General features: G+C 36.0%; 1 protein-coding gene and 1 long non-coding RNA gene across 2 annotated transcripts; one reads left to right on the top strand and one right to left on the bottom strand.

The window, feature by feature from the left end:
- Positions 1 to 2303: 2303 nt before the first annotated feature.
- Positions 2304 to 4048, bottom strand: LOC113343652 (cystinosin homolog). The gene is made up of 7 exons (XM_026587788.1): positions 3930 to 4048; positions 3693 to 3825; positions 3528 to 3617; positions 3279 to 3403; positions 3142 to 3184; positions 2861 to 2978; positions 2304 to 2768 (listed from the first exon to the last, which is right to left on the bottom strand). The coding sequence occupies exons 1-7, from the start codon at positions 4046 to 4048 to the stop codon at positions 2683 to 2685; spliced, it is 714 nt and encodes a 237-aa protein (XP_026443573.1). The 3' UTR covers positions 2304 to 2682.
- A 2343-nt stretch (positions 4049 to 6391) lies between these two features.
- Positions 6392 to 6975, top strand: LOC113343655. The gene is made up of 2 exons (XR_003357355.1): positions 6392 to 6462; positions 6664 to 6975. It is a non-coding gene; the product is annotated as an uncharacterized LOC113343655 (long non-coding RNA).
- Positions 6976 to 26660: the final 19685 nt, after the last annotated feature.

Genomic DNA, 26660 nt, shown 5'->3' with positions numbered 1-26660 from the left:
AATTCTTTTCTGGGATCTAATGTCCCTACTTTATTTGGAGACAGGCATGTAGTTTGGTGATCTTTTTTGCTAGCTAGTTACCTGGAGTATGCAAGCAAGGTCTGTGTGACGGTTCTGTAAGCCCACAAGGTTCCATTTTAAGCTTTATAGCGGTTCCTACTTGGGGAAGAATATATCCTCCCCTAGTATCATTCTCTGGGTCAAGATACACAGTTATTCATAGCAAAAACCAAAAGCAGTTCTTAAATTCTTCCATCTCTTGCTCAAAGTGAACTATATAAAGTAAGGAATCCTTAAGAATAAACCCAAAACCAAAAGCCAACGACACTTTTCCTCACTCAGATGAAAGTAAAGTTGCTAGGCCAGGATATTCACACAGACACACATACAGACAGAATCTTATTCAACTTTAACTCCTCGCTATCTATCTGTTATGGAATAATTTCAGCTTTAAGGTGGCCATGGTGATATTTTCAGCTTTTAATTTAGTCTCGTCTAGCTAGCTTAATTATACATGCTGGTGGGGTTTTGGGTAAGTGACTAGCTAGGGTCCAGCACGAAAGGGTCAGTAGCCGGCATGATACTCGATGCGCTCAGGGTCGACAACTTTATCGCAGTTATGATCCATAGACGATGTACATATTCATAGTGCACCGATATCCCATTTCCGAGACAATGTGTACCTCAAAAGGCCCAAATGAAAGAGTGCCGTATGCGCGCAATAATATATTGATAGATTACTATGGATTTTTGGAATAAGTCGGCCATGAATGATACTTGAGACATATACATGACATTTGAGTGATGCCAACAATTATTATAAGCAAATGAGCATGTGTATCATCATCAGCTTGAATCAAATAATCATGGCTTTCAACTGGCTAGTTATGCTTATTATGGAGTACTACCGTCGTTTAGCTACTTTGGTTAAATTCAAAAATCAAATGATCCCAAAAATTTAGGGTACACGTACCCAACAGCTTTACAACTCACATTATATTCTCCTTTGCAGACATATTGTAAGGATTTGCTGTGAAGATCTTGAATGTGGTGGTTTCTTTTAACTATTTGTCATTTAGAATCAGTGCTTCTTTTACAGCAACGTTTCCCACTTTCGCTTTTAAGTTTCACCACCCAATGGATTAGTTGATGGTGGAGGAAGAAAAGACTGCTTCCTGTCGGATTTTAAGCAACTACTAGCCAATACATCTTCTGTGTGAATAGTTGCAACTTCACTTTTTTATTTCAGGAGGTTTGAGGTTCTAATGAGTAGCAGAGTTAGTGCGCCGAGTGTGAATGGCCTTGAATCCCTCTTGATCTTGTATTCTCGTGTGATTTTGTATGTCGACTAATGGGCTTAAGGTGTGAGCAACGGGTAAAATCTGTAGATTTGGCGTCACCCACATCTGGTAGATTTCGGGAGAGACACCCGCATCCAAAAAGATTTATTTCCATTACATCAAGTATTCATGTTCACCCATGAGCCAACAATAGAAGAAGAAGAAGTGTGTGTGGTGTCTGATATATGACCAATAAACTTATGCATTGCTGCGCTGCATCTTTGCCCGGGTAATCAAGGTCCTACGAACTTCTGTACTTACTGTCACTCCAGGAATTAAGTCCGAAAGGAACTGAATTCTGCTTAACCTAAGAAGCACAACCACTTCACTAAGGGCCAATGTTCGTATTATATGGAGGAGACGTGTTTCTCTATCTGTGCTCCTTGAGCCATAACGTGGCAAATAAAAACTCTACTGGATTTCGTCAAGAAATCATTGAACTATTAGTTTCCTCAAGAACAAGATTATTAGTACAAGTAAATAAAAAGACCTTGTATTAGAGCAAGTCTTATGGTGGAAGAGTTTCATCTTCCATCTTCCACACCATCTCAACATTTGGAACCGTGGATGGAAGTGCAAGTGTAGTGGTGGAATAGTAAAAACGCTATTCTTAATAGCGCTAAAAAAACGCTATTAAGAATAGCGTTTTTTTCTCAGCCGTTAGATTTCAACAACTCATCCTAAATCTACGGACAAAAAAAAACGCTATTCTTATTGGCATTCAAATGGATTCCACGAACCCTCCCACGAAACGGTGGAACCTTGCTTGGATTTTCTGTTGAAAACCCCAACTTGGAAGCCATTAGACTTGACATTCCATGGTTTTTCCACACTTGGAATAGATTGGATTCCACCATAAGACTTGCTCTTACACTGTCTGCTTCAGATAGAGCATATCCAGTAAAAAAAAAATAACTATAGCAGAGACCTTGTAACCATGTGAAAATGATATTGTCACGGTCTTGGAAGTATACTTCAACAGGGTATTCCTTGAAAGAGGAAACATATACAAATGCAAGAATTTACACGTTATCTTGTTGGCACGAGTCAGACGATCTAATCAGTGGAGCTGTACTTCCATTGTGTGACTCATCCGAAAATGATGATATCTTCCCGTTCTTGGAACGATACAGCGCATAATGCTGGAAGAAGACGACGAGGTCATACACGATGGTTACCTGCAAAAAGATTTTCGGTTTTAACTCTCAAGAACAAATCTTATATACGGGCTAGTTCCACATTTGCAAAATCAGAGGGATGAATAACATATACTTGAATAAAATGATCATGCTGCAAAAATTATCCCTCTCTCCAGCAAAACACTAAATTTATCATCAACATGTTAACTGAAAATCATAAGAGGCAGAATGTTCGGTATCAAACAAAGCAGGATCTTCCCCGAATTCCCACGAAAGTTCTCAAAAGATCCTGCAAAAGACAAGTAAACATAATATCTTGTGTGAGCTTAATCACTAATTCGAAATGGCCAAAATCCCTGAGGATTAGATTAAGGAACGCACCTTGGTCTATAGACTGTGTGATCATTTGCGTAGAGTTTGTTACACCTCCAAGAAAATCAAGTAAAATGATCCCAATGGCTAATCCTTCGGTGCTCTTTCGCGTGAAGTTCAAGAGTGCCTGTCATTACAGAATACAAAAAGCTTAAGTATTTTGTAAGATGACCAAGAAAGAGTTTTATACAGTATTTTTTTGCAATTTGAATATGTGACTGACGAACAACAATAAAAACGAAAATAATATTACCAAATACACAATTCTTGAAACCGGAGAGTAGCCTGACCTGGGGAATGTATTTGATGACCGCCAAGGTGACTTGTATTGTGCTGCAAGTGCGATAAAAGTTAATGGTCCAACTCATTGCTAAATTGTAAATATACACATCTCAAAGTCACTTCTACAGTAAGAGAAAAGACTAACTTGAGGACAGATAGCAGCCATAGCCAAGATTGGTGAGGCCAAGCTATGAACAGACAAACAAGAACAGTAACCCACACTGCTGCAGTGATTCCAATTGTAAGTCTGGAGACCTTCTGACTTCCACGCTGTGAAAGCAAAACGGCGAGTTTATTAAGCACGGCGTAAAGCTTTTCTATCCCAGTAGTGTGTACACTTGATATTCAGAATAACAAAAGTTCCACACACTGACAAGACTCCAAAACCACTTACTTCGTAGACAAGAACTTGGCACAAGGCAAATGATGTCAACAGAATAGAATGAGTAGAGAAAGCTACATCGCTGGCAGCTACAGGTATCATCTGCACATATACCAAATTATGCAAATTAAGCCTGTCAAACAAAAAACTGTACGGAAAAGTTGAAGCATGAACAACCTCTCCAAATCCATATTTGTCGTGGTATTGTTTCTGAACAGCAGGACTAATAAAGAGAGAAGCGTTGTAGATGAGATAAGACGACTGCTTAGTCAAATTTAAAACCAAGTAATTGAAATTAAGCCCCACAACGCTTCAGAAAAAGATGATCAAATAATTAGCAATACTCGGCTGACTTGATGAAATTCAAATAAACAAATTCTTCCGAACTGTAACAAAAATAACAGAAAAACGTACCTTTTTCTTCTGTAATTAAGAATAATTTGTGGGTAGAAACCAAAAGTCCAGGAGAAGAAACTAATCCAACCCAAAACATAGTAGACGATTTCGAGTGTGATAGAATTCCATTTCTCCATTATCTCACTCGATGTGTCTCTTTGGACAAGCAAACACAATCAAACAAAAAAAATGCCATCACTGCCCAATCCTCTTCGGGCAACAACCAAATTCAAACAAGTACAGGTCAACTAAATCATATTTTAGTTTCAGATTCCATCGGTCATAAGAGGATGTAGGGTCAGATGACTATGACCTATACTTTTATTAATACCATCAACCGTGTTCTATATGAATCAATAGTCGCACTACAAAGATTTGAAATGAAAGAGTAAGATCATACCGTCATTCTTTTGCATTGTCCTGGAAGATAGGCCCTCGAGTCCAACCTCCGTTTCTGATGGGTCAATGAAAACCACTGCGGCACATGAAACCCGGATATAAAACTGATTTCGTGAAGGAATTATTTTATTACATATTTTGCACTTAAATTGCAAGCCCTTGTATTATTGTAGCTGCTTGCTGGACTCCATTACCACTAAACCATAACATCTTGTTTTAAAAGCTTTCGCAACATGTAGGATGTAGCGTAGGATCTGGATGACTATGATATATCAAAGATATGGAAATTAATCGGGGATAGTGGATAAAACCAAATAGTATCGTTTTGAAGTAAAATGAAGAATTCATTGTCCATATATTTTTGGGAATTTTAACAAACTGCCACACTTGCAAATCCCGATTCAAGAAACTGTCACCGTTTTTTTCAGAGTTTATTTAATGCCACAACCGTTAGCACTAACGCCTTGGACCCACATGATTGGTCAAATTTTTTTGACTTTGTCAAGATTACTTACACGTGTCTTATATGGACGGCTCAAGATGTCGTGCACGAGATTATTACACGTAGCACAGGCTAAATGACTACTTTATCCTTCGTGGGATTGAAAACAGTTTGTATCGTTTCATTTTTCTTCTAGGGTTTGAGTCAGTTTTCAGCGGGATTTCGCTTAGGTTTAGTGTCTGAGTAAAGGGTTTTAGTAAAGATCGAGATTCAGAACAAGAAGGGGAAGGACAAGCAGCAGATATGGTATGATTGCAAACCCTAATTTCGTTTTTCTGGGTTGATTTAGGGGTCGAGAAGAAGGGATCCATTTCTTCCCCAATTCTTTCTCCTCTTACGCATGTCTCTCTGCTGCTGTTATAGATCGATGAAGGAGGCAGATGGGGTTGTTACAGGATTGAGTTTGAGAACAACACAACATGTTAGACATGGGGCTTGGATTAAAACACGGTTTTGAGTTCAAAAAGATAATTGAATCTGATTCTGCTGTTGAAGAAATGGAACTGAGATTCCAAGTTTACAAGGAATTGGAGAGATGGGTTATGTTGGCAGCAACAGATCATGTGTGAGAACACGGAAAAGCTTGAGTTGGCATCTGAATTTGATGAGAATATGGAGAAGATGAGTCTGTTGTTGATGAATTGGCAGAATTAGGTTATGTGAAGCTCAAGGGTTCGAACTGAGTGAAAATTGGATGGATGGAGGATGAGAAATAATGGGTTTTGGCTTGGGATTGAACTGAAACAAGAGAGAATGATGAACTCAGATGAAGATTTTGCTATACATGGAAGAGGGATGGAGTATGTGCTGGTGAAGGGTGGTTGTCTTATTGAGCAGCAGGAACCGTTAGATGCATGTGTTAGGAATTATAGGGATTTGAATGAGCTAATAGGTTTATGAATTGTTGGCTGGGTGAACTGATGTTGTTGGTATGAACTGGTGAATGGTTTCGAGCTGAGTTTGTGTGGTGATGTTGGTAGAATGGATGCAACAGTACTGCAATGGAGTGTTGGTCTTGGCTTGTGTTGTCTGCTATTCAAATGGGTTTGTCTCGGACTGGGGTTTTGTTTGTGTTGCTGAGGAGATGAATATGGAATTCAAGAAGAGCATGTTGCAGATGATGGCAGTTAATGGAAGGCTTGAGACTGAAATAGTGCAGGTGGTACAAGTTGATACTGCATTTGGGAGACAATGTTGCTGCTGCTTCAGCCATTCTGATGTTGTGAGCTGTAAGCTGAAGGGTTTGGCGACTACTGGCGAAGCAAGGGAAGAAAGCTGGTGAAATGTTGTTTCTCCTTGAGTTCAAGATTGCAGGAGGTGGCAGCTGATGTTGGTTGTTGATGCAAAGAAAGCTAGTGCAAGAGCAGAATAAGTGATGCTGGTGAAGAAGGGTACCAAGTGGTTGGTTCTGACAAATGCAATCCTATTCAGAACATGTGTAATATAGTATATCCTAATTTATAGTTCATTTTGATAGTACCCGGAGGTTGTTGCTTCATTTTTATTGTTTAATTCATAAATTGTGTCATGTTGTTGAGTGGAACTGATTTGTGTTATCTATGATACAGGAAATTGGAACTGAGAAGCCAATAGTAGCATTCATTGCCGGTCTTACAGCTCCACCCGGTCGTCGTATGGGTCATGCTGGAGGTATTCCTGTTAGCTATAGATGAATTTTACTAAAAACGATAAGCTTTAACATAATCATGCATTTTTCGAGTTTGCATTATACGACTCTGATTCTGAGCATATCATGTATCGTGTTTCATTTGTTTCTGCATCTTACTTAAGCTGTGAGGTTTCTCTGTTATTTGCCTTGTCATCCTAATTTTGTTGTTGTTGCAAATGCAGCTATTGTATCAGGAGGAAAGGGTACTGCCCAGGACAAAATCAAGACCCTGAGGGCAGCTGGGGTTACCGTGGTCGAGTCTCCAGCTAAGATTGGTGTTGCCATGCTAGAATGTTTCAAGAAGCGAGGCCTCTTGAAGGATTAGGTTCTGCACCCAATCTCTTTTTTCTTGTTACTACGGGGTGTACGGATTTCACAGAATTCCGGAAGCAGTTTTTGTTTTCTGAATTTGCTTTGTCAATAATTGGAGTTGGTTTTGTAAACACACCTAGCGACAGTCCTTCAATTGCAAGCCTGTTCTGGAGGAAATTATACCATTTTTAATTTTTAGTATAGATTGTTTCTCTTAGATTGATCCCACGTGTATTCCGACCGTTAGAAAATCTTGCACGTTTTTCTCACGTGCACCGAGTCGCGAGTTAACTCACTACTCTATAGCCGGTTAACTCAATCCCAGTTAACTGATTAACTCAATCCCTGTTAACTAATTCAGGGGCTTCTATGTAATTTTGTACGGGTTATTTAATGCCACGTATGCACTAACAGAGACTAACAACCGTTAACCGTTATCTCAAAAAAACGGGATGAAAAAAGTCAAGAGTATGACATTTAATAAACTCTGAAAAAAACGGTGGCATTTTCAGAAACTGCATATTGGAAGTGTGGCACTTTATTAAAATCCCCTATATTTTTTTGTAATGGCTAAATTGTTTTTGTGCTTTTAATTAAATTTTTCTTTTAAATAATTATTATTTGTTTTCTCAAAAAAAAAAAGTTTAAATTTTAAATTTCTATTTTGAAGACTTTGGTTTGGTCCATTTATAGCCGGGCCCATATCCATTTGGTCCATCGACCAAAACGCGTGTTCATTTTGGAAAATATCAAAAATGATCAAAATATCCTTCCTTACTTGTTACCGCCTGAAATTTCACAAATCGTATACCTTCACCTATTAACTTCATTTATTCCTCTCATCTGCAAAAACCATTTCACTTCCCATTGCAGATTCATCGATAAAAAACAAAACAAAAATAAAAAAATCAATCGATTAATCAAAACTCTAATATTCTTTCAGAAACAACCCTAATAGACAAAAAAAAAACATAATCAATTTCATCAAAACGATCAATTCGAAAACTTCGATAAAACACTAATGAAAAAATCGAAGAGGAAATCACAAAGAAGTTTAGATAAAAACATGCAATCAGTTGTAATTGAAGAAGACACAACTGTCGAAACAACATCAGAGCAAGATCCTGAAGTAATTAAAGGTACGGTGCGGAAAATAACCTAAACCTAATCTCAGATCTAATATTGGAAAGTTGATTTTGATATTCGAATCATGTTCATCGTTGTTCATCTTGTAGATGGAGTTCATCTTCTTTGATGAACCCTGGAATTCTAGTTATTTTCTCATAGTAGTTCATCATTTTGCTGAACTATCAGGCGTTGGTCATGCTTATGTAGATGAAGTTCATCTTTTTTTGTGGACTCTGGACTTTATAGTAGTTTTCTCATAGGAGTCCATCTGGTTAGTGAACTATCAAACGTAGAACATTTCTCGGTTGAACTCACCAAGCGTTGATATGTCAGGTTTGGTTGTCATATATTAGTTATAAAACCCGAAGATGCTTGATTAGATTACTAGACTCAACTTTGTTAGGTTAGACTAGGAAGTCTAGGAATGTTGAAACAAGATCGTGTTACTTTGAAGAATCTGAAGACGTATCGACATCAACAAACACCCCATCCCGAAATGACGAGGGTACCCAAGTACACCACAATCTTTTCGTTTGAACCTATAAGTTTGACAAAGTCGAGACAATACAACAACAAGGTATTCAATTGACAATAGTTATGGTACAAGACCGATTGACTATAGGATCATGTCAAGTAATTAGGATTGACGTACTAGTGTATTTACTTTTAATAATAATAAAACAATAATAAATGCGCAAAGTACAAGTAAATCACACAACAAGATTTTGATAACGAGGAACCCGCAAATGCAGAAAAACCCCGGGACCTAGTCCAGTTTTGATTACTCTCAAAATTAAGCCGTTATACCAAGTATAAATCCAAATTCGTATAGTTGAGACCAATTAATCTACCTCTAGTTACTTAGTTCCCTCAGTATCCCTGCGTCTATGACCGTCTGGTCACGCACGTGAATCCCAAGACAAATATCACTATCTTGAGTTGCTTTACGATGTAAAGCCTTAAGCACTCAACTCCTTCTTCCAAACAGTAAAGGAACAAAGTTGTTTGGTAACCACTCTACTTAATCTTTTAGAAAAAGATATGTTGAGTACGACAAAGGCTCTTCCGTTTAACAACTAAACTCTTTTGTCTGGTAAGATCAGTCAAGATCCTTATTACCAAAGTAACTAGATCTAGATTTGTAATCAATCTAAATTGATATCAAAGAGAACTATAAATAGATGTCGGTCTATTCAACTAGATAATCACAAGTCTATCAAAGATAAACAAGATCTACTTGGATCCAAGCCGATCAAGATGTGTGCACAAATCACGAGATACGAAAACCAATAAGAAAAAATCTTCTTGTCTTCAAATTTTCTTAAATTTTCACAAATTTTCTTCTTATGTACCTGCACACCACAAACTTGAATCCACTTATGATCGATCACACACAAAATGGAGTATGTTAACAATGGATGATCACAAATTTTCTCGTAGAGTTTCTTGATCCCACATAAGCTATTAGGATTGTTTTCTCGTAGAGCTTCTTGAGTCTTTAAACTAGCAGTCGTAAGATATTTCGCCTAATTAGGGTAGTTTCCTCTCCGGATAGACGGATCTACCAAAAACAACACGAATGAAGTTTGCCCGGCTCTTAGGATTATTTGCAAGAAATGCAAACTCAACTATTTATAGACCAAGGTTGTATGGACAACAAGAAAATTCCAAAACCGAAAATATTCACAAAATATGCAATAAGTACCTAATTTCGCTTTTTCATATATTCCAACTAACATCTAACCTGTAATTATGAAATCTCTTATTAGAAAATATCTGATACTATTAATTTAGCACTTAACTAATATAACTTTCCAAGAGATATGTTTTGATTTAACTGGATAATCGAAAAAATTAATTAAAAGATTCTCAGTATTTTGGATTGGAATCACCTTGAGTATCAAGGAATATCTTTGCACAATAAAAGATAAGAATTATATTCATGTTCAAATTATGTCGACATATGGAACTATCCTATAGATATTTAGCAAACCAACAATATATAGGATCGGTTCTACCATGACTCCCAACAATATGTAGGATCGGTCCTACCATGACTCCCAACAATAGCTAGGATCGGTTCTATCAATACTCCCAACAATAGCTAGGATCGGTTCTACCATTATCCCAATATAGATAAGGATCGGTTCTACCAAGACTTTCAACATAAGTTAATATGGGTTCTACTGCATATCCCAAACTAGGTAAAGATCAGTTCTACTATGACTCTCAACATAAGTCAAGATTTGTTTACCAAAGTTCTTACCTAGGTTCGAATTGGTCATCCAATAGATCTTCAATGAAAACCGGACCAAAATGCCTATTGATTTCTTTTCGATTGCGAAAGAAGTTTCGTATATATACTTCATTTAAACATATGTAATCAAACATAGTTTCCTATGATGAAATCACACCAATATCCAATACACAATCAAGTAGCAAGTTACATAGATTATGTCGATGTCGCATTTACGAAGTTCAAAAGATAAACGTTATACTTCGTAATCAAATATTCTTCCTTAACACTTTGATCTTAATAAAATGACCAAGTTTAATACTAGAGTAGCAAATATGACCTCGCATGTTATGTTTTCGATCTTAAACGACTAGAAAGTAACGGTAGGAATGAAAACAAGTCAAGTCAGTATCACTATACCTCAAGTAGAAGGATGATGTCTTCATTGTAGTTGATATGTCATCACGATCTTCAGATCTTCAGAGTAATACTTGTATGTCTCAACATTCCTAGACTTTCTAGTCTAACCTGAACGAAGTTGACTCTAGTACATTTGATCAAGCGACTCTAATTGAGCTTTGATACTAAAATATGACAACCAAACTTGACAAATTAACGCTTGGTGGGTTCAACCGAGCAATGCTCTAACACATCCTTTTGTTCGAGATTAGTAATACATACTTGACTTGTATATTTCTTTATATGTAGCTTTCAAGTCGTTTACGTTAAAAAAAATAACATACGAAGTTATGTATATGCATCTTTAATATTGGTGACTTTATCATTACATTATGATTGAAGTATCAAAGAAGAATATACAAGCTACTTTACAATTTTGGTATATTAGTATAACACTATCTTTATTATTCTTTACTACTTAGTGTATTGAACTTTGAGTTGATTCCATGCCTAGAAAACTATGTTTAACCACATGATCTTAAAGAAATAAACTTGGGAAACTTGTTTCATAGTCGAAAGGAATCAAAGAATTTATTCTAGGATCGACCCGTTAAACAAGGATCTTAACTACGACCGATCCTAAGGATCTCTAGTAGGACCAATCCCTTGAAAAATGGTCTCTACTAGGACCGGTCCCATGGATCTCTAGAAGGATTGATCCCTTAACAAGGATCTCTTACGGGAACAATCCCTGATAGCACTTATATTTTCGAATTCTTGTTTACTCTAGGGTTTGCATAGATTTCGGAATATGAGCTTCTAAGTTAGGAAAGTTCACAATGTCGACATTATTTGTATTTGAACACGTGCTAACATCTTATATATTTATTTTTCAAATATATTCCTTGATACCCAATGTGGAATCCCAAACCAAAATATTCCATAATATCTTTTGATATTCAGAATCTATATGTCTTTGGTTTCCCAGTACTTAATGCATATCTCTGGAGAATATATAAGTAAAATATACATAATATTGAGTCGTCATCCATAAGAGATTTCAATATATTAGTTGGGTAATAGTGAATTTAATTAAAATCGAAAATTGTTATTTATTGCATATCTTTTGATATTTTCGGTTATGGAAATTATTTGGCGTCCAAACTACCTTGGTGTATAAATAGTGAAGTTTGTTCTTCTTACAAACTTATACCAGAACACATGCACTTCATCTTGTAGTCAGTGTGGGAATCCGACTAGCAGTATTACTTGTAATACTCACTTGGAGAGGAGAGCAACCTAATTAGGATAAATCTCTTACGTCCTGAAAACGCGGGGGTACCAAAATACGCCACCAACTTTTTCTTAGGCAATTTGTATGGACAAACTCAATACAACACCGAGAGTTAAACTCAATCAAGGAATAATATCTAAAGTTGTATCTCTCTCTCTCTCTCTCTCTTTCTCTCTTGCAATTAGAACGTTTACAGAATCAAATTCGTGAACCTAATTACAAATAGATTACTTGGACGGTACCCAAGACAAATTTCCAAGAATCAATCAAGTCCTGGGTGGCACGGACACGGACGCGGTGATGCGGACACGACATAACGCTAACGAGGACACGACCAAATGCCGAAAATATTAGGACGCGGACACGTATATATAAATATAAATATAAAATATTATATATGTATGCAAGTATAAATTTCATGTACAAAAAATAAATAATCTGCAAATGTTAATGTTAGGTAAATTTAAGCTAGGATGTGATTAACCTTGATAATTAATGAATGCAATTATGTAAATATGAATAAATCCAAAATATGTGCAAATAGTACCAAAAAAACCAGCGCTGGTGCAATGGTATGGGAGTCAGGGTAATTAGTTTCAGGTTTGTGGTTCGAAACTATTCATCTTCAATCATTTTTGAGAAGTGAAAATGTGCGTCCAACAACTGATTATGCGTCAGCCTAGTGTCCAGCTCGCGTCCACCACCAGAATCATGTGGGACGCGCACGTGGTACGTCTGACACGCGTCAAGTTCGCGTCGTAGGCACGTCCCGCGTCCCCGGTGCGTCAAACGTGGACACCTCATCAAATCTCACGCGTCCGTGCATCCCAGATCAAATCGTATCCAACAAACTAGGTCGGATGTATCTACTATGAGTGATTAATGCACAACATGTGATATTTTAATTATAAAGATAAACAATATAATGCGGAAAAGAAATAACACAGACACCAGAAGTTTTTCTAACGAAGAAACCGCAAATGCAGAATAACCTTGGGATTTAGTCCAGATTGAATACCAAACTGTATTAAGCCACAACAAACACTAGCCTACTACCAATTAACTTCGAATTGGAATGTAGTTGAGCCCTAATCGAGTCCCCCACTGGTTAAGATATAGTCGCGCTCCTTACGCCTCTTGAATCCCAGCGACTCCGTGCAATTGATTTCCATAGTTGACGTCACATCAACTAAGAGACAATTAACTTCGAATTGGAATGTAGTTAAGCCCTAATCGAGTCCCCCACTGGTTAAGATACAGTCGCGCTCCTTACGCCTCTTGAATCCCAGCGACTCCGTGCAATTGATTTCCATAGTTGACGTCACACCAACTAAGAGTTGCTTCAACTCAATTGAAGATTTTAAATCAATTCTTACTCCCATAGATTAAGCCTATATATGATTTCCTTTTACAATCAAAAATTTTGATCAAAGGTGATGAAAATCGATAGCAATAGACAATGTCTAGCTAACCTCAAAATCCAGACTTATGCAACCCGAAGTGCAGCTAGATTATTATTCACCTCACAAGTATAAAACCTGTGGAATCAACAAAGTTTGAGACGAAGAGAACTTTGATGATTTCTATCTATCTTGATCAAGTGAGCAGCTCAACAATTGATCAAGACTAGGATACTCGAGAAGAAAAGATAATTGGACCTGGCTTCACGAATCCCTATGAAGTCTTTGTAGTCGCTAAACCCTAAAAGGATTAGGAAGAGAACGACTCTAATTACAACTAGGACACCCCAAAAAGTAGTGTCGGGATTCAAAGATCCCAGTTGCTTGAAGTTCCCCTTTTATAGACATTCAAATCATAAGTTGCTTTAGGTTTAAGCTAAGATATCTTCGGAGCCGAGCAATCAATATGCACCATTAGACGAATCTTGAAATATGATTTACATAAACAAGATATACTCTCTGGTTAGGTGAAACCGTAACCGAACCGTGTATAAAGACTATGTTCAAGGTGGTTAGCCGAAACTAGCAGATTTGAACTTAAAGCTTATATTCATTTTCATGGACACTTATGACATTAACCTTGAGTCACAATCATGTGATCAAATAAGTCTAGTATTTTTAGAGAATCAATCAAATGCTAATTATCTCGTAGGAATAATTTAATCGCACTTGAAAATAATCGACATGGTTAGTAGGTGTTCAAAGTATAAATATCATAGTCGTTCATGAGTCGGTTCAATCACAGTACGTGTACTGGTTTGTAAGTTAACAAGCCAAACCAAGTTCCGAAGTTAACAGAATTATTTAGGTATGCGTACCAGTATGGATACCTTAAGACTATGACCGGTTCCGGAGTCCACAGAACTATTTTGGTACGTGTGCCGGTTTGGATACACAATCTCGAGTTCGGGAACACAGAACTATTTTGGTGTGTGTACCGGTTTGAATACTCACCTGGTTCCGTGACCACAATTCCTAAATGGTTTGCATACGAGTATGCGTACCGATCCGGTTCACGAGTTGAACAGAGTTTTACATGGTCCATAAAAATATGCGTACACAAATCTGCAAGTCGATATATAGCTACTCCACTACTTGTACGAGTACATGTAATACAACTTCAGACTTATAACAGTTTTCCCAGTTTGTAAGACTGATAATACTATCTTGTATCCGAATCTATAGTATTTCTATATTTCTTTATAAATCGATTCGAAACATTCCCGAATAACATCAATGACACATATTACTTTTCCAGGCTATTTTTGAATGATAAAATTGAATCATGATTTTGATCCCGAACAATAAATTGTCCTTAATCGAAATTCATCAAGTATGAAAAAATGTTCATTAAGCTTAGTCATTATATTTCGAGAACTAATTATCAAGATAAACTTGACTCGAAATTCTTGTATATGCATAATAGTCTAATTAGTTATGCGACATCGTCTCAATGATTGAAAAGTGAATATAACTTCAGAGATAGGTGGTTCAGTCTTCACTTACCTTTTGTTGATGAAGTTCTCTAAAAGATTTTGTTGATCTTCGCCTTAAAACTGTAGAACGCAATGATGACTGCCGTGATCCACTGTTTCTCAACCACATTTCTATCTTAGTCTGAGACTTAACTAATTGTAGACTAGAAATCAAGATATAGTGTTGAAAACTAAATTTGACAACAGGATTGAGATAGCAACACTTGTGTGTTCACCGAGCAATGCTCTAACAATCTCCCCCTTTGTCAGTTTTAGTGACAAAACTACTGATACATGTGTATAAAAAATAAAGTTTTGAAAACTCCTCAAATCCATCATACTTGATTTCCTTGGTTTCTTCAACTCCTTGAACTCTTCGTAATTTCAAGTTGCAATGATTCTGAACGTGTTCAATTTAGCATCGTTGTTGTTGAAGATCCGTAGCGATAACAACATTGAAAAAAAATATTCTCAAACGTCGTTATGCAGAAACATAGTATTTATAACTTCTTCAAAGTTCAATTATATCCTAATTCTGAAGTAATACTACGGTGATATGTTTCTCCCCCATAATCAATACTTACATCTTTTTGCATGATAGGTGAAACCTATAGATTGTTGATTCACCCCCCCTTACATAATGATCCTTAAACCATATGTATGTAGTGAAAAACTATATTAAATAATTCTCCCCCTTTTGTCAATAAAATTGTCAAATGTACGAAAATCGTTGGATCGTTATGAATACAACCAAATATATGTCAAGTTTTAAGGAAGTTAGAGATTCTACATTATAACATAGTTAAAATGCAACTCCTCATATCAACCTTTTTAGATGATATCATATACTAAGAATATACTTAGCGCTCATCTAGGAGATTCGAAATACAAACATCCCCTCCAAATTTCACAGCCACACTCCCCACAAAGATATACCAATTACACACAAGTTCATTTAAGAACTCTCCCCCATTTGATATCACTCCCAAGAGGACCTTGCTTTATGAAAAAGAAGGATTATGTTGGACGTTAACAAATCACACGGATTTATATCCGAAAATCGAATTAAAATAATCTCTATGCCAGTTACGGACAAAATGATAATTTTAATCGGTATGACTCAACATAAGAAAATCATACAGAGTGTGTCAAGCAGTAAAAACACAGAAGTGTGATCACGAGTAGATCAATACTGCGAGAAAATTCTCAAAGAGTTTGTTCTATTTTCCGTTTAAAAAAACATAATAGATTTAACTTCTAAGCATAAATATTAGATCGACTCACAAAAAACGTAAAGGCACAAATATTTCGTAAGACTTTTGCAATAATTAAACCAATAATGATTACATATTGCAAGTCCATCTTCCAACAACTCTAGAATTTAAATAAATAAATCTAAAAACATGCAAGATGAAAATCGTTGGAAATAGCTTGTGTAATCACAATTTTTGCAATACCAAACCCTAGTTATCCTTCTCAAAAGTAACAATAAATTCTTACAAGAAATTTCCTAGACAAATAGAAAATGAAATAAACTAGATCTTTCCAGACTCTTCATTAGTATTGAGACCCTTGAATTTCTCATCAACTGTATCCACGAGCTCTTCAGAGAAAATATCCTTATTGAGAAGTTCACGAACATGAGATTTCATGAGAACAAGGTCAGTGAAAACCTTTTTCAACTCAGTCTTTAACATGTCTAGACCTTTTAGTGCTTCAAGAAGTTCTAGTTTCGCTTCCTCAAAAAATTTTAGAAACCATGAACACATCAGCAGAGATCATCTATTCCTGTTCAACATCTTGATGATCATATGCAATATAGAAATTCACATCAAAAGGTTTTTCGGAAGAATCAACAACTTCGCCATCAACCAGAGTTCTCTTTTTTCCTCTTGTTTCAATACCATCGCGAATAAGGGCTTTCTCCATGCTTTCAAGAATTTGTAACATAAGAGACATGCTTGGGTGCAGAACCTTGGATGAGAAATACTCAATCACAGGTTAAGGTATATAAAAGAGTTTGTAAGGAGGTATTCTCTGGGATGACGGTCGGTTCGTGACCTATTTTATTAGGGTTTCGTACGGTCACAAAAGAGAGGTACGTGTACCTTCTGATGGTACGAGACCTGTTGTTCCTATCAGGTTTTGAACATAATTTTTTGAGGGTAGAAAACAGTCTTTTAGAGAGCACGCAATAATTTTCAATATTGCAATTTTATTCCTTATCTATGAAAAATATTCTTCTTTGAATTTTAATGCATTCTTAGCTCAACAAACGTGAGTTTAGAGCACAAGAGAATTAATATTCATGAAAAGACTTTAATCAGAGAATGCTTTACCTTTTTGGAGCTTAGCTCAACAAGAATTCTTAACATTTGAATCTGATCGAAATTATCGTGGAAAGGTTCCATTATGAAAAAGATTATTACTCATCATATTCTAGTACTACTTGAGATAAATAGTACACTTGTCACGCAGTAATCCTTATCCACCAGGATTTTCATGGATAAGGTTCCAAGACTTGTGCCTAGTTTGCACAAGGGTGAGTCATACGCTCAGCACAGGAATTATGATGTTGTTTACTTTTGTTCTTACTTTTGAAGCGTGAAAAATGATCATAGAAATTATTGTCATCAAAATAAGAGAGATGATTGGAACTCTTACCTGAGATCGCTTGCCTTGAGACGAACAATTTATCAATAAGATTCTTATATCCTGTAATGATTTCATGTTAACTTGTTGATCCGTTTCAAAAGATTCAACCCTTTTAGGAGGCGTACAAGAATTCTTTTGAAGCCATATTTGAGATGGTGCCACAAAGTTCTTCTTAAACCGTTTTAGCATACTACCCTTTTGACTTGTTGGAATATTCGTGGACCATGAAGTACTGACATTTCTAGAAGCAAGTTTACTTGAATTTGATTTCACCTCGAGAGGTTTAGACATCTGAATATCAGTTACACCCTTCAGAATTAAATTCAAGGTGTTTTGAAGACGGTCAAACTGATAGTTCTTCAACCTCTGTTTACTCTTTATTTGAACATGTCCTTTAATATTGCAGTAATAGCACACTTTCTGAGTTTCAATGAAATCAGAATAGGTAGTTTTATCATACTTGTCTTGTATAGAACTTTTTCTCCTTGAAGACACGGTTTTTTCTTGGTCAGAGAATTTGAACTGATCATATCTTATCAAAGTAATAGTACTTTGTTTATCAGTTTATGACTGCGATTTGTTAGCATATCATGAACAGCAAGTATTCTTACTTTTACCAACTCATCGCTTTTTAGATTAATTGTATTCACGGTATTTTATTTAGATTACTATCGCAACATGGAGTATTGTTCTTACTCAACAAACGTTCGATCTCTAAGGCATTATCTTTAAGATCAGCTTCAAGTGAAAGAATTTTTATATTTCACTTTGGCATGTTCTTCAAGAAAAATCCTTGTTTTAGAATCATGTTCAGACTTAATACCGATAAGTGTATTGAATTTGTGTTTCAGCCGAATGACCTCAGAAGACTGAAATTTTATACGTTTGAAAATCTCAGAACTTTATTTGGCTGCTTCCCGTTCTACTTCTGAGTCAGACTCATCAGTAAGATAATATGGATGACACTTATTAATATCCAACTACTATATGAAAACACATTGTTCATTTCTAAGAGAGTTAGAAAATTCAAACTCATCTACCGATTCCATAGAAATAGTTTCTTTTAAACTGGTGCAACGTTTATCTGAGATATTACTCATGTCCATATAGTTAGACAGCTTCAAACACAGACTTGTAAGGTCTTAATGTGTTTTCCTGATCTGATACCAATTAAAACGCGGGGGGTACCAAAACACCACCAACTTTTTCTTAGGCAATCTTTATGAACAAACTCAATACAACTCCGAGAGTTCAACTCAATCAAGGAATAATATCTAGAGTTATATCTCTCGCTCTCTTGTGATTAGAACGTTTACAAAATCAAATCCGTGAATATAATCACAAATATATTACTTGGTAGATACCAAAGACCAATGTCCAAGAATCGATCAAGTCGTATCCAACAAGCTAGGTCGGATGTATCTACTATGATTGATTAACGGACAACCTGTGATATTTCAATTATAGCGATAAAAAGAAATAACACGGACACCAGAAGTTTTGTTAACAAGGAGACAACAAATGCAGAATAACCTCGGGATTTAGTCCAAATTGAACACCAAACTGTATTAAGCCGCTACACACACTAGCCTACTACCAATTAACTTCAGACTGGAATGTACTTGAGCCCTAATCGAGTCTCCCACTGATTAAGGTACAGTCATGCTTCTTACGCCTCTTGAATCCCAGCAGAACTCCGTGCAATTGATTCCCTTAGCTAACGTTACACCAACTAAGAGTTGCTTCAACTCATTTGAAGACTTTAAAACTAAATCCTCCTTCCATAGATTAAGCCTATATAAGATTTTCTTTTACAATCAAAAATTTTGATCAAAGGTAATGAAAATCGATAGCAATAAACAAAGTCTATCTAACCTCAAAATCCGGACTTATGCAACCCGCAGTGAAGCCTAGATTATTATTCACCTCACAAGTATAAAACTTGTGGAATCAACAAAGATTGAGATGAATAGAACTTTGATGATTTCTATCTATCTTGATCGAGTGAGCATCTCAACAATCGATCAAGATCAGGATACTCGAGTTATCAAGATAAGATAACTAGACCTGGCTTCACGAATCCCTATGAAGTTTTTGTAGTCGCTAAACCATAAAAGGTTTAGGAAGAGGACGACTCTAGTTACAACTAGGACATACAAAAAAGTAGTGTCGGGATTCAAAGATCCCAGTTGCTTGAAGTTTCCCTTCTATAGACATTCAAAGCATAGGTTGCTTTACGTTTAAGCTAAGATAGCTTTGGAACCAAGCAATCAATATCCACCATTAGATGGATCTTTGAATTCAAAGAATAAACAAGATATACACTCTGATCAGGTGAAACTTTTGCCGAAACGTGTATAAAGACTATGTTCAAGGTGGTTAGCCGAAACTAGCCGATTTGAACTTGAAAGCTTAATATTCATTTTCATGAACACTTATGAAATTAACCTTGAGTCACAATCATGTGATCAAATAAGTCTAGTTTTTTAGAGAATTGATCAAATGTTAATTATCTCGTAGAAATAATTTAATCGCACTTGAAAATAATCGACATGGTTAGTAGGTGTACAAAGTACAAATACCATAGCCGTTCGTGAGTCGGTTCAGTCACTATACGTGTATCGGTTTATAAGATAACAAGCCAAACCAAGCTCCGGAGTTAACATAACTATTTAGGTATGTGTACTGGTATGGATACCTTAAGACTATGACCGGTTCCGGAGTCCACAGAACTATTTTGGTACGTGCACCGGTTTGGATACACAACCCAGTTCGGGAACACAGAACTATTTTGTTACGTATACTAGTTTGGATACTAACCCGGTTTCATGACCACAGTTCCTAAATGGTTTTTACATGAGTATGCATATCGATCCGGTTCACGAGTTGAACGGATTTTTTACATGGTGTGCATAAGAATATATACGTACCACAAATCTGTAAGTTCACATATAGCTATTTTGCTATGTGTACGAGTACACGTAATATGGCTTCAGAATTATAACAGTTTTCCCAGTTTGTAAGACTGATAATACTATCTTGTATCTGAATCTATAATAGTTATATATTTCTCTATAAATCGATTCGAAACATTCCCGAATAACATCAATGACACGTATCACTGTTAGGCTATTTTTGAATGGTAAAACTTGAATCGTGATTTTGATTCCGAACAATAAATTGTCCTTAACCGAAATGCATCAAGTATGGAAATGTTCATTAAGCTTAGTCATTATATTTCGAGAACTAATTATCAAGATAAACTTGACTCGAAATTCTTGTATATGCATAATAGTCTAATTAGTTATGCGACACCATCTCAATGACAGAAAAGTGAATATAACCTGAGAAGGTGGTTCAGTCTTCACTTACCTTTTGTTGATGAAGTTCTCCAAAATCTTCGGTTGATCTTCGCCTTCAAACGATAGAACGCAATGATGACTGTCGTGATCCACTGTTTCTCAACTACATTTCTATCCTAGTCCGAGACTTAACTAATTGTATATTAGAAATCAAGATATAGTTTTGACAACTAAATTTAACAACAAGATTGGAATAGAAACACTTGTGAGTTATACCGAGCAATGCTCTAACACGTCCACTTCATTTAAAGACTTTTGTTGGATCAAGAAGCGTCTAGAAGTGCTGTTAATGGGAAACTATATTCATATTGTTATTTTAGTTTTCGGTTATTGATTTGATTGAATAAAGATAGTTAAACCTTTATAATCGCTAGTTTATTTATTCTTTGATCCTTCTCTTCTGATGTAAGGTCACTCGAACTAGATCAAGGATCGAAAAAGTTGAGACTGTTTATAAATCTAAAAATAGCCTTGTGATATAGAATCCATGTCCTAGGTGTATAAGAAAACATCCTTTTAACTAAGCGTATATATAATATAATAAAAAAAACCTATAATGTTATTCACTATTCCCGCTGAAGTTAGGAAGCAAGCCCCACAACAAAGCGACGACGAACAAATAAAATTTGTTACAAGAGTCAGCTAAATGGGGTATTCCTACGCCTGAGAACATATTAATGGGTGATAGCCAAAATGACATCCATTATTAACAAACTCCGTTATGTGCTTGATCAATTACAAGGGATTCAGGTTATTTGTGTAGGTACATTGAAGACTAGATATTTCAAGACAAAAATATTTTCTGCTTGGTATTATGATCTTTGTGATTATACTTCGTGCACACTTGATTAACCGGGATCCAACAAGTTTGTTTATCTTTGATAGACTTCCATAACTTGTAGTGTAGATCGAAGATTTATCATTTGGTGGTTCTCTTCAGGATTTGAATTTGATAGGTTGTAAATTAAGATTTGATTATCTCAATAATATAGATCTTGGTTGATCTAAACCGGTACAAAGAAGTTTATATTATTTAACAGAAGATCCTTTGTATAACTCAATATTGTTATAGCATAGCTCGGTTGAACCCACCAAGCGTTGGCATGTCAAGTTTGGTTGTCATATTTTAGTGAATCAAAACTCATCTAAGAGTCGCTTGATTATGTACTAGATACAACTTCGTACAGGTTAGACTAGAAAGTCTAGGAATATTGAGACATACAAGTATTACTCGAAGACCTAAAGAACGTGAAGAAGTAACGAGCTACAACGACGACATCATCCTTCCTCTTGAGGTTAGTAATATTGACTTGAAATGTTTCATTCCTAACGTATCTTTCAAGTCGTGCTATATTGAAAACATAACTGCGAAGTTGTGTATGGATATATTACTCTAGTATTGAGACATGATCATATGATCATATATAGTATTAAGGAATTAGACTACGAAGTATAACGCTTATCTTTTGAACTTCGTAGATATGACATTGACATAATGTTATGAATGTTGTGATGATTATGAGAATGGGTAAAGGTGAAGATTTTATCCTAGGAAACAATGTTTTACACTTGTTTAAAGGAAGTACATTCATGAACTTGTTTTATGAATCGAACGGGAAATCCCTAGGCTTATTGGTATGGCTATTCATTGCAAATCTTTGGATTACCAATATGTGTGAGATGGTAGAACCAATCGTAAATTTGTTATGTATCTTGGTACAACTAATCACAATGCCTGTCTTATGATTTGGTATGAATAGTTTTGATTAATTAGTGTAACCGATCCTAAGTAATCACCTGAGATGGTATGATCGATATTTGTAATTGGTGTGACCGATCCTAATAATTGGGGTGACCGATCACAAAGAGTTGTGTAATCGATCCTTGTAATTGGTGTAACTGGTCCTAGTAATTGGTATAACCGATCCTAGTGACTGGTGTGAGCGATCACAAGCAATATCATGTGTATATGGTAACCGGCCTGGTAATTGATTTAACCGATTCTGATAACTGATGTAACCGGTCCTGGTAATTGATTTAACTGATTCTGATAACTGATGTAACCGGTCCTGGTAACTTGTGTGACCGATCATAAGTATTTCATATTAGGATAGAGCCGAACCCAGTGACTAGTAGAACCGACTGAACCCACGGATGTGATTTGATGTTTGATCAATCACATAGTTGTCTTGGAATATAGATGAACCAATTCTAAACTTGTTAGGAAGTGTGGTATAATCGATTCCAAAATTGTAAATATAAAAGAGGATTTACAAAGAAGAGATGTCAACATTCTTTGAACACAAACAGTAACTCTTATCTTTTATTGTTCAAATATATTCCTTTGTGCTCAAGGAGATCCTGTTTCGAAATAAATTAAGAATCTTTTAATTAAGGTTGTTACTTTTATATGCTTTAATTACCAGCAATTAAATGCACATCTTTAGAGAATAAAAATTAGCAATGTGCATTTACTAATTAGAGATTTTCTATTGAGAGATTCCGAAAAATATTGGACAAAGCATTTCATAGAATTATGAAAATTAACCGAATGGGCATTTATTGCGTATCTTGAGAATACTTTCGGTTTTGGAAATTCCTTAGTGTCCAAACATCCTTGGTCTATAAATACCTAAGTTTGCATCTCTAGAAAACTATCCTAAGAGCCAGACAAACTTCATCTTTTTGTTGTTTATGGTGGAGCCGTCTATTCGGATAGGAAAGTACCTTAATTAGGCGAAATCTCTTACGACCGCTCGTTTAAAGACTTATGTGGGATCAAGAAGCTCTACGAGTACCGTTGGGTGGGAAACTAGATAATTGAAGTGTTATTAGTTTTTGATTGATTTGATTGACTGATGGTTATTGAAACATTGATTGCACCTAGTTTGTTTATTCTTGAGAATCTTCTCTTCTGATATAAGATTCACTCAAACTAGATCGAAGTATCGACTGGATATAGAACTGTTTGTAGATCAAAAGACATTTTATGATAATCCATTGTTAACAGACTCCGTATTATGCGTGATTTACCACAACAGATTCAAGTGGTGTTGTGCAGGTCTAATTGAAGATTAAAGAAGATTTGAAAATGAAGAAGATTCCTTATTGGTTTCTCATATCTTTATGTAGCACAAACCTTGATCGGCTGGGATCCAACTAGAATCAGATTTATTCGATTGATTAGTTGCATGAGATCGGTAACGCCTAATAGTTCTCTTGAGAACTATTTTGATTGTTACAAATCCGAATCTTATTACTTAGGTAATAGAGATTGGATTGATCTAACCAGGCAAAGGAGTTTATTAGTTTAAACGGAAGATGGATGACTTGAGATATCTTTATCTGGAAAGAATCAATAGAGTTGTTACCAAATAGATTTGTTGTTCCTTTACTGCTTGGAATACGATCCAAAGGAATATTTCCAGTGTGTGTACTCATCGAAGTCGGAAGCGCAGGGATACTGAGGAAACTAAGTGAACTAGGGTTAGTTGCTTGGTCTCAACTATACGAAGTTGGTTTAGATTTTGTATAGCGGCTTAATTCTGAGAGTATCAATTCTGGACTAGGTCCCAGGGTTTTTCTGCATTTGCGGTTTCCTCGTTAACAAAATCTTGTTGTGTCTTTTACTTTTCTATTTCCGCAATTATAATTGTTTATTATAATTACAAGTAAAATACACAAACGTTAACTCCGCTTTACTTGATAGTGATGCCAAAGAGTTTGGTTAAGTCTGAACCTATTATCAAGTAATCACACTTTGGTTGTCGTGTTGTATCAATCCCGTATCCATAGATAATCACACAAAGTGTGAATACCGATTTGTAGTATTGTCTCGACTTTGTCCATAGACAATCACTTTCGGTAAGAATACTTATAGGTGGATAAATTAAAGATTGTGGTGTATTTGGGTACGCTCATCTTTTCAATTATTATTTATAATTTAGTTCTTGAGATTGATAAAGAGGCCATCAAATAAAAATTAGTCATTTATTGTTTCGGAATATGATCAAAAAGAGTTGAATGCTAGAAGTCTTCACAGCGGGTGAAACAACTTAAGATAGTGAACTCTATCTTAGGATTCGCGTGCATTGACCAGATTGGTAGTAGGCACAATGATACTAAAGGAACTAAGTAACTTGGAGTTAGTTTACTTGGTATCAACCATACAAAATTAGTAGTAGTCTTTGTATAACGGCTTAATTCTGAGAGTATTCAAAACTGGACTAGGTCCTGTGGATTTTATACATTTGCGGTTTCCACGTTAACAAAATCTTGTTGTGTGCTTTTACTTTACTTTTCGCCTTATAATCATTGTTTTAGTTATGATAAATTAATTGAATTGTATGTTAATCAAACACTTGGTTTGATCCCAAAGTTAGTTCAACCTGAACTTATATTCTACCAAGTGTACATCGTGTGGTTGATATCTTCTTGACAGTCTTTGTCTATATTAGATTATGCAAGGTGTGTCTTATATAGGTTGATATCGAAAATATTGTGGTGTACTGGGTGCCTGAAAAGGAGAGGGTACAAAGGATACCACCAACTTTTTCTTCCTCAAACTTGTATGGACAAAACTTAATAAAATTGCAAGAAGACCAACTTAATGATCCTTGAACAATATATATAGAGAGTCTATATTTCTACTTCTTCACAATCATAAAGTCAAGACAATAAAGTCTGTCAACCTGATTGTATAGAAGAGTACTTGGATAATCTCAAAATCAACATCCAAGATCAATATAGCCATATCCAAATAATTGAATCTTAATTCTGCCATGTATAAAACTTGTTATCCATCCTTTAAAATACTATTTTTACAAGAAAGAGTCTCGTAACTGTTTGTGGTAAAAACGACCCGCAGGAGTTCCTGGTAAAAGTGGTAGAGGAGGCAAGTGCTTGCTGAAGCAGATGCTCGAAGTAGAAAATCGCCCGAACCTTTAAATAAATGTACTGCACGGGAGTACTTTGAGTTCGAGAGACTAATCTGTAGGACCCTAGCCTAAACCAAGACAATGGTCGTTCCAAGTTCAATTTGGTCACACGAGGAGGAGAAGGGTAGGTCTGTAGGTAGGGAAGCTGAGATTGTGTGGATATTGATCTATTAGTGATGTGATTGAAAAAGAGGGAGTCTAACAACACCACCCAATATTTCGCTTAGCAATCTGTATGGACTAACTCCGAAATACTTTGCTATAGAATCAACTAGACAGTCAGACTCAATCTAGATAAAAGTATCTCAAGGAGTTAATATATCTCTCTTGTTTTTGATATTACTCAAGCTAATAGAAATCAGCGAGTCCTAATCAAACACAAGGAATACTTGGACGGTACCAAAGACCAATGTCCAAGGATCAATCAATATCAATCAAAAACCAAAGGTAGGATTTCCAATTGATGATCACAAACGCACAACCTGTATTATTTCAATTATATAACAAATATAATGCGGAAATAGAAATAACACAGACACCAGAATTTTGTTAACGAGGAAACCGCAAATGCAAAAAAACCCCGGGACCCAGTGCAAATTGAATACACACTGTATTAAGCCGCTACAGACACTAGCCTACTCCAAGATAACTACGGACTGGACTATAGTTGAACCCCAATCAGTCTCCCACTAATTCAAGGTACAGTTGTACTCCTACGCCTATGATCCCAGTAGGAGACTGCGCACTTGATTCCCTTAGCTGATCTCACCCACAACCAAGAGTTGCTGCAACCCAAAATCGCAGACTTGATAATAAACAAATTTGTCTCACACAGAAAAGTCTATCAAAGGATAAATCTGTCTCCCACAGAAGAACCCTAGGTTTTTGTTCCGTCTTATGATATCAATTCAAGGTGAACGG

Source organism: Papaver somniferum, unplaced genomic scaffold, assembly GCF_003573695.1.
Source record: "Papaver somniferum cultivar HN1 unplaced genomic scaffold, ASM357369v1 unplaced-scaffold_65, whole genome shotgun sequence".
In the NCBI taxonomy this organism is placed as follows: Eukaryota; Viridiplantae; Streptophyta; class Magnoliopsida; order Ranunculales; family Papaveraceae; genus Papaver; species Papaver somniferum.
Note: the sequence above shows the minus strand (reverse complement) of the source record. Positions and strands in the feature narration are given on the sequence as shown.

Excerpts from the sequence above, each read along its gene's own strand:
- LOC113343652 (XM_026587788.1), bottom strand. The coding sequence starts at position 4,048 with ATGGAGAAATGGAATTCTATCACACTCGAAATCGTCTACTATGTTTTG. Across the intron at positions 2,979-3,141 it reads TCATCAAATACATTCCCCAG|GCACTCTTGAACTTCACGCG; the intron begins GTCAGGCTACTC and ends CTGTAATGACAG. Across the intron at positions 2,769-2,860 it reads CACACAGTCTATAGACCAAG|GATCTTTTGAGAACTTTCGT; the intron begins GTGCGTTCCTTA and ends TGTCTTTTGCAG.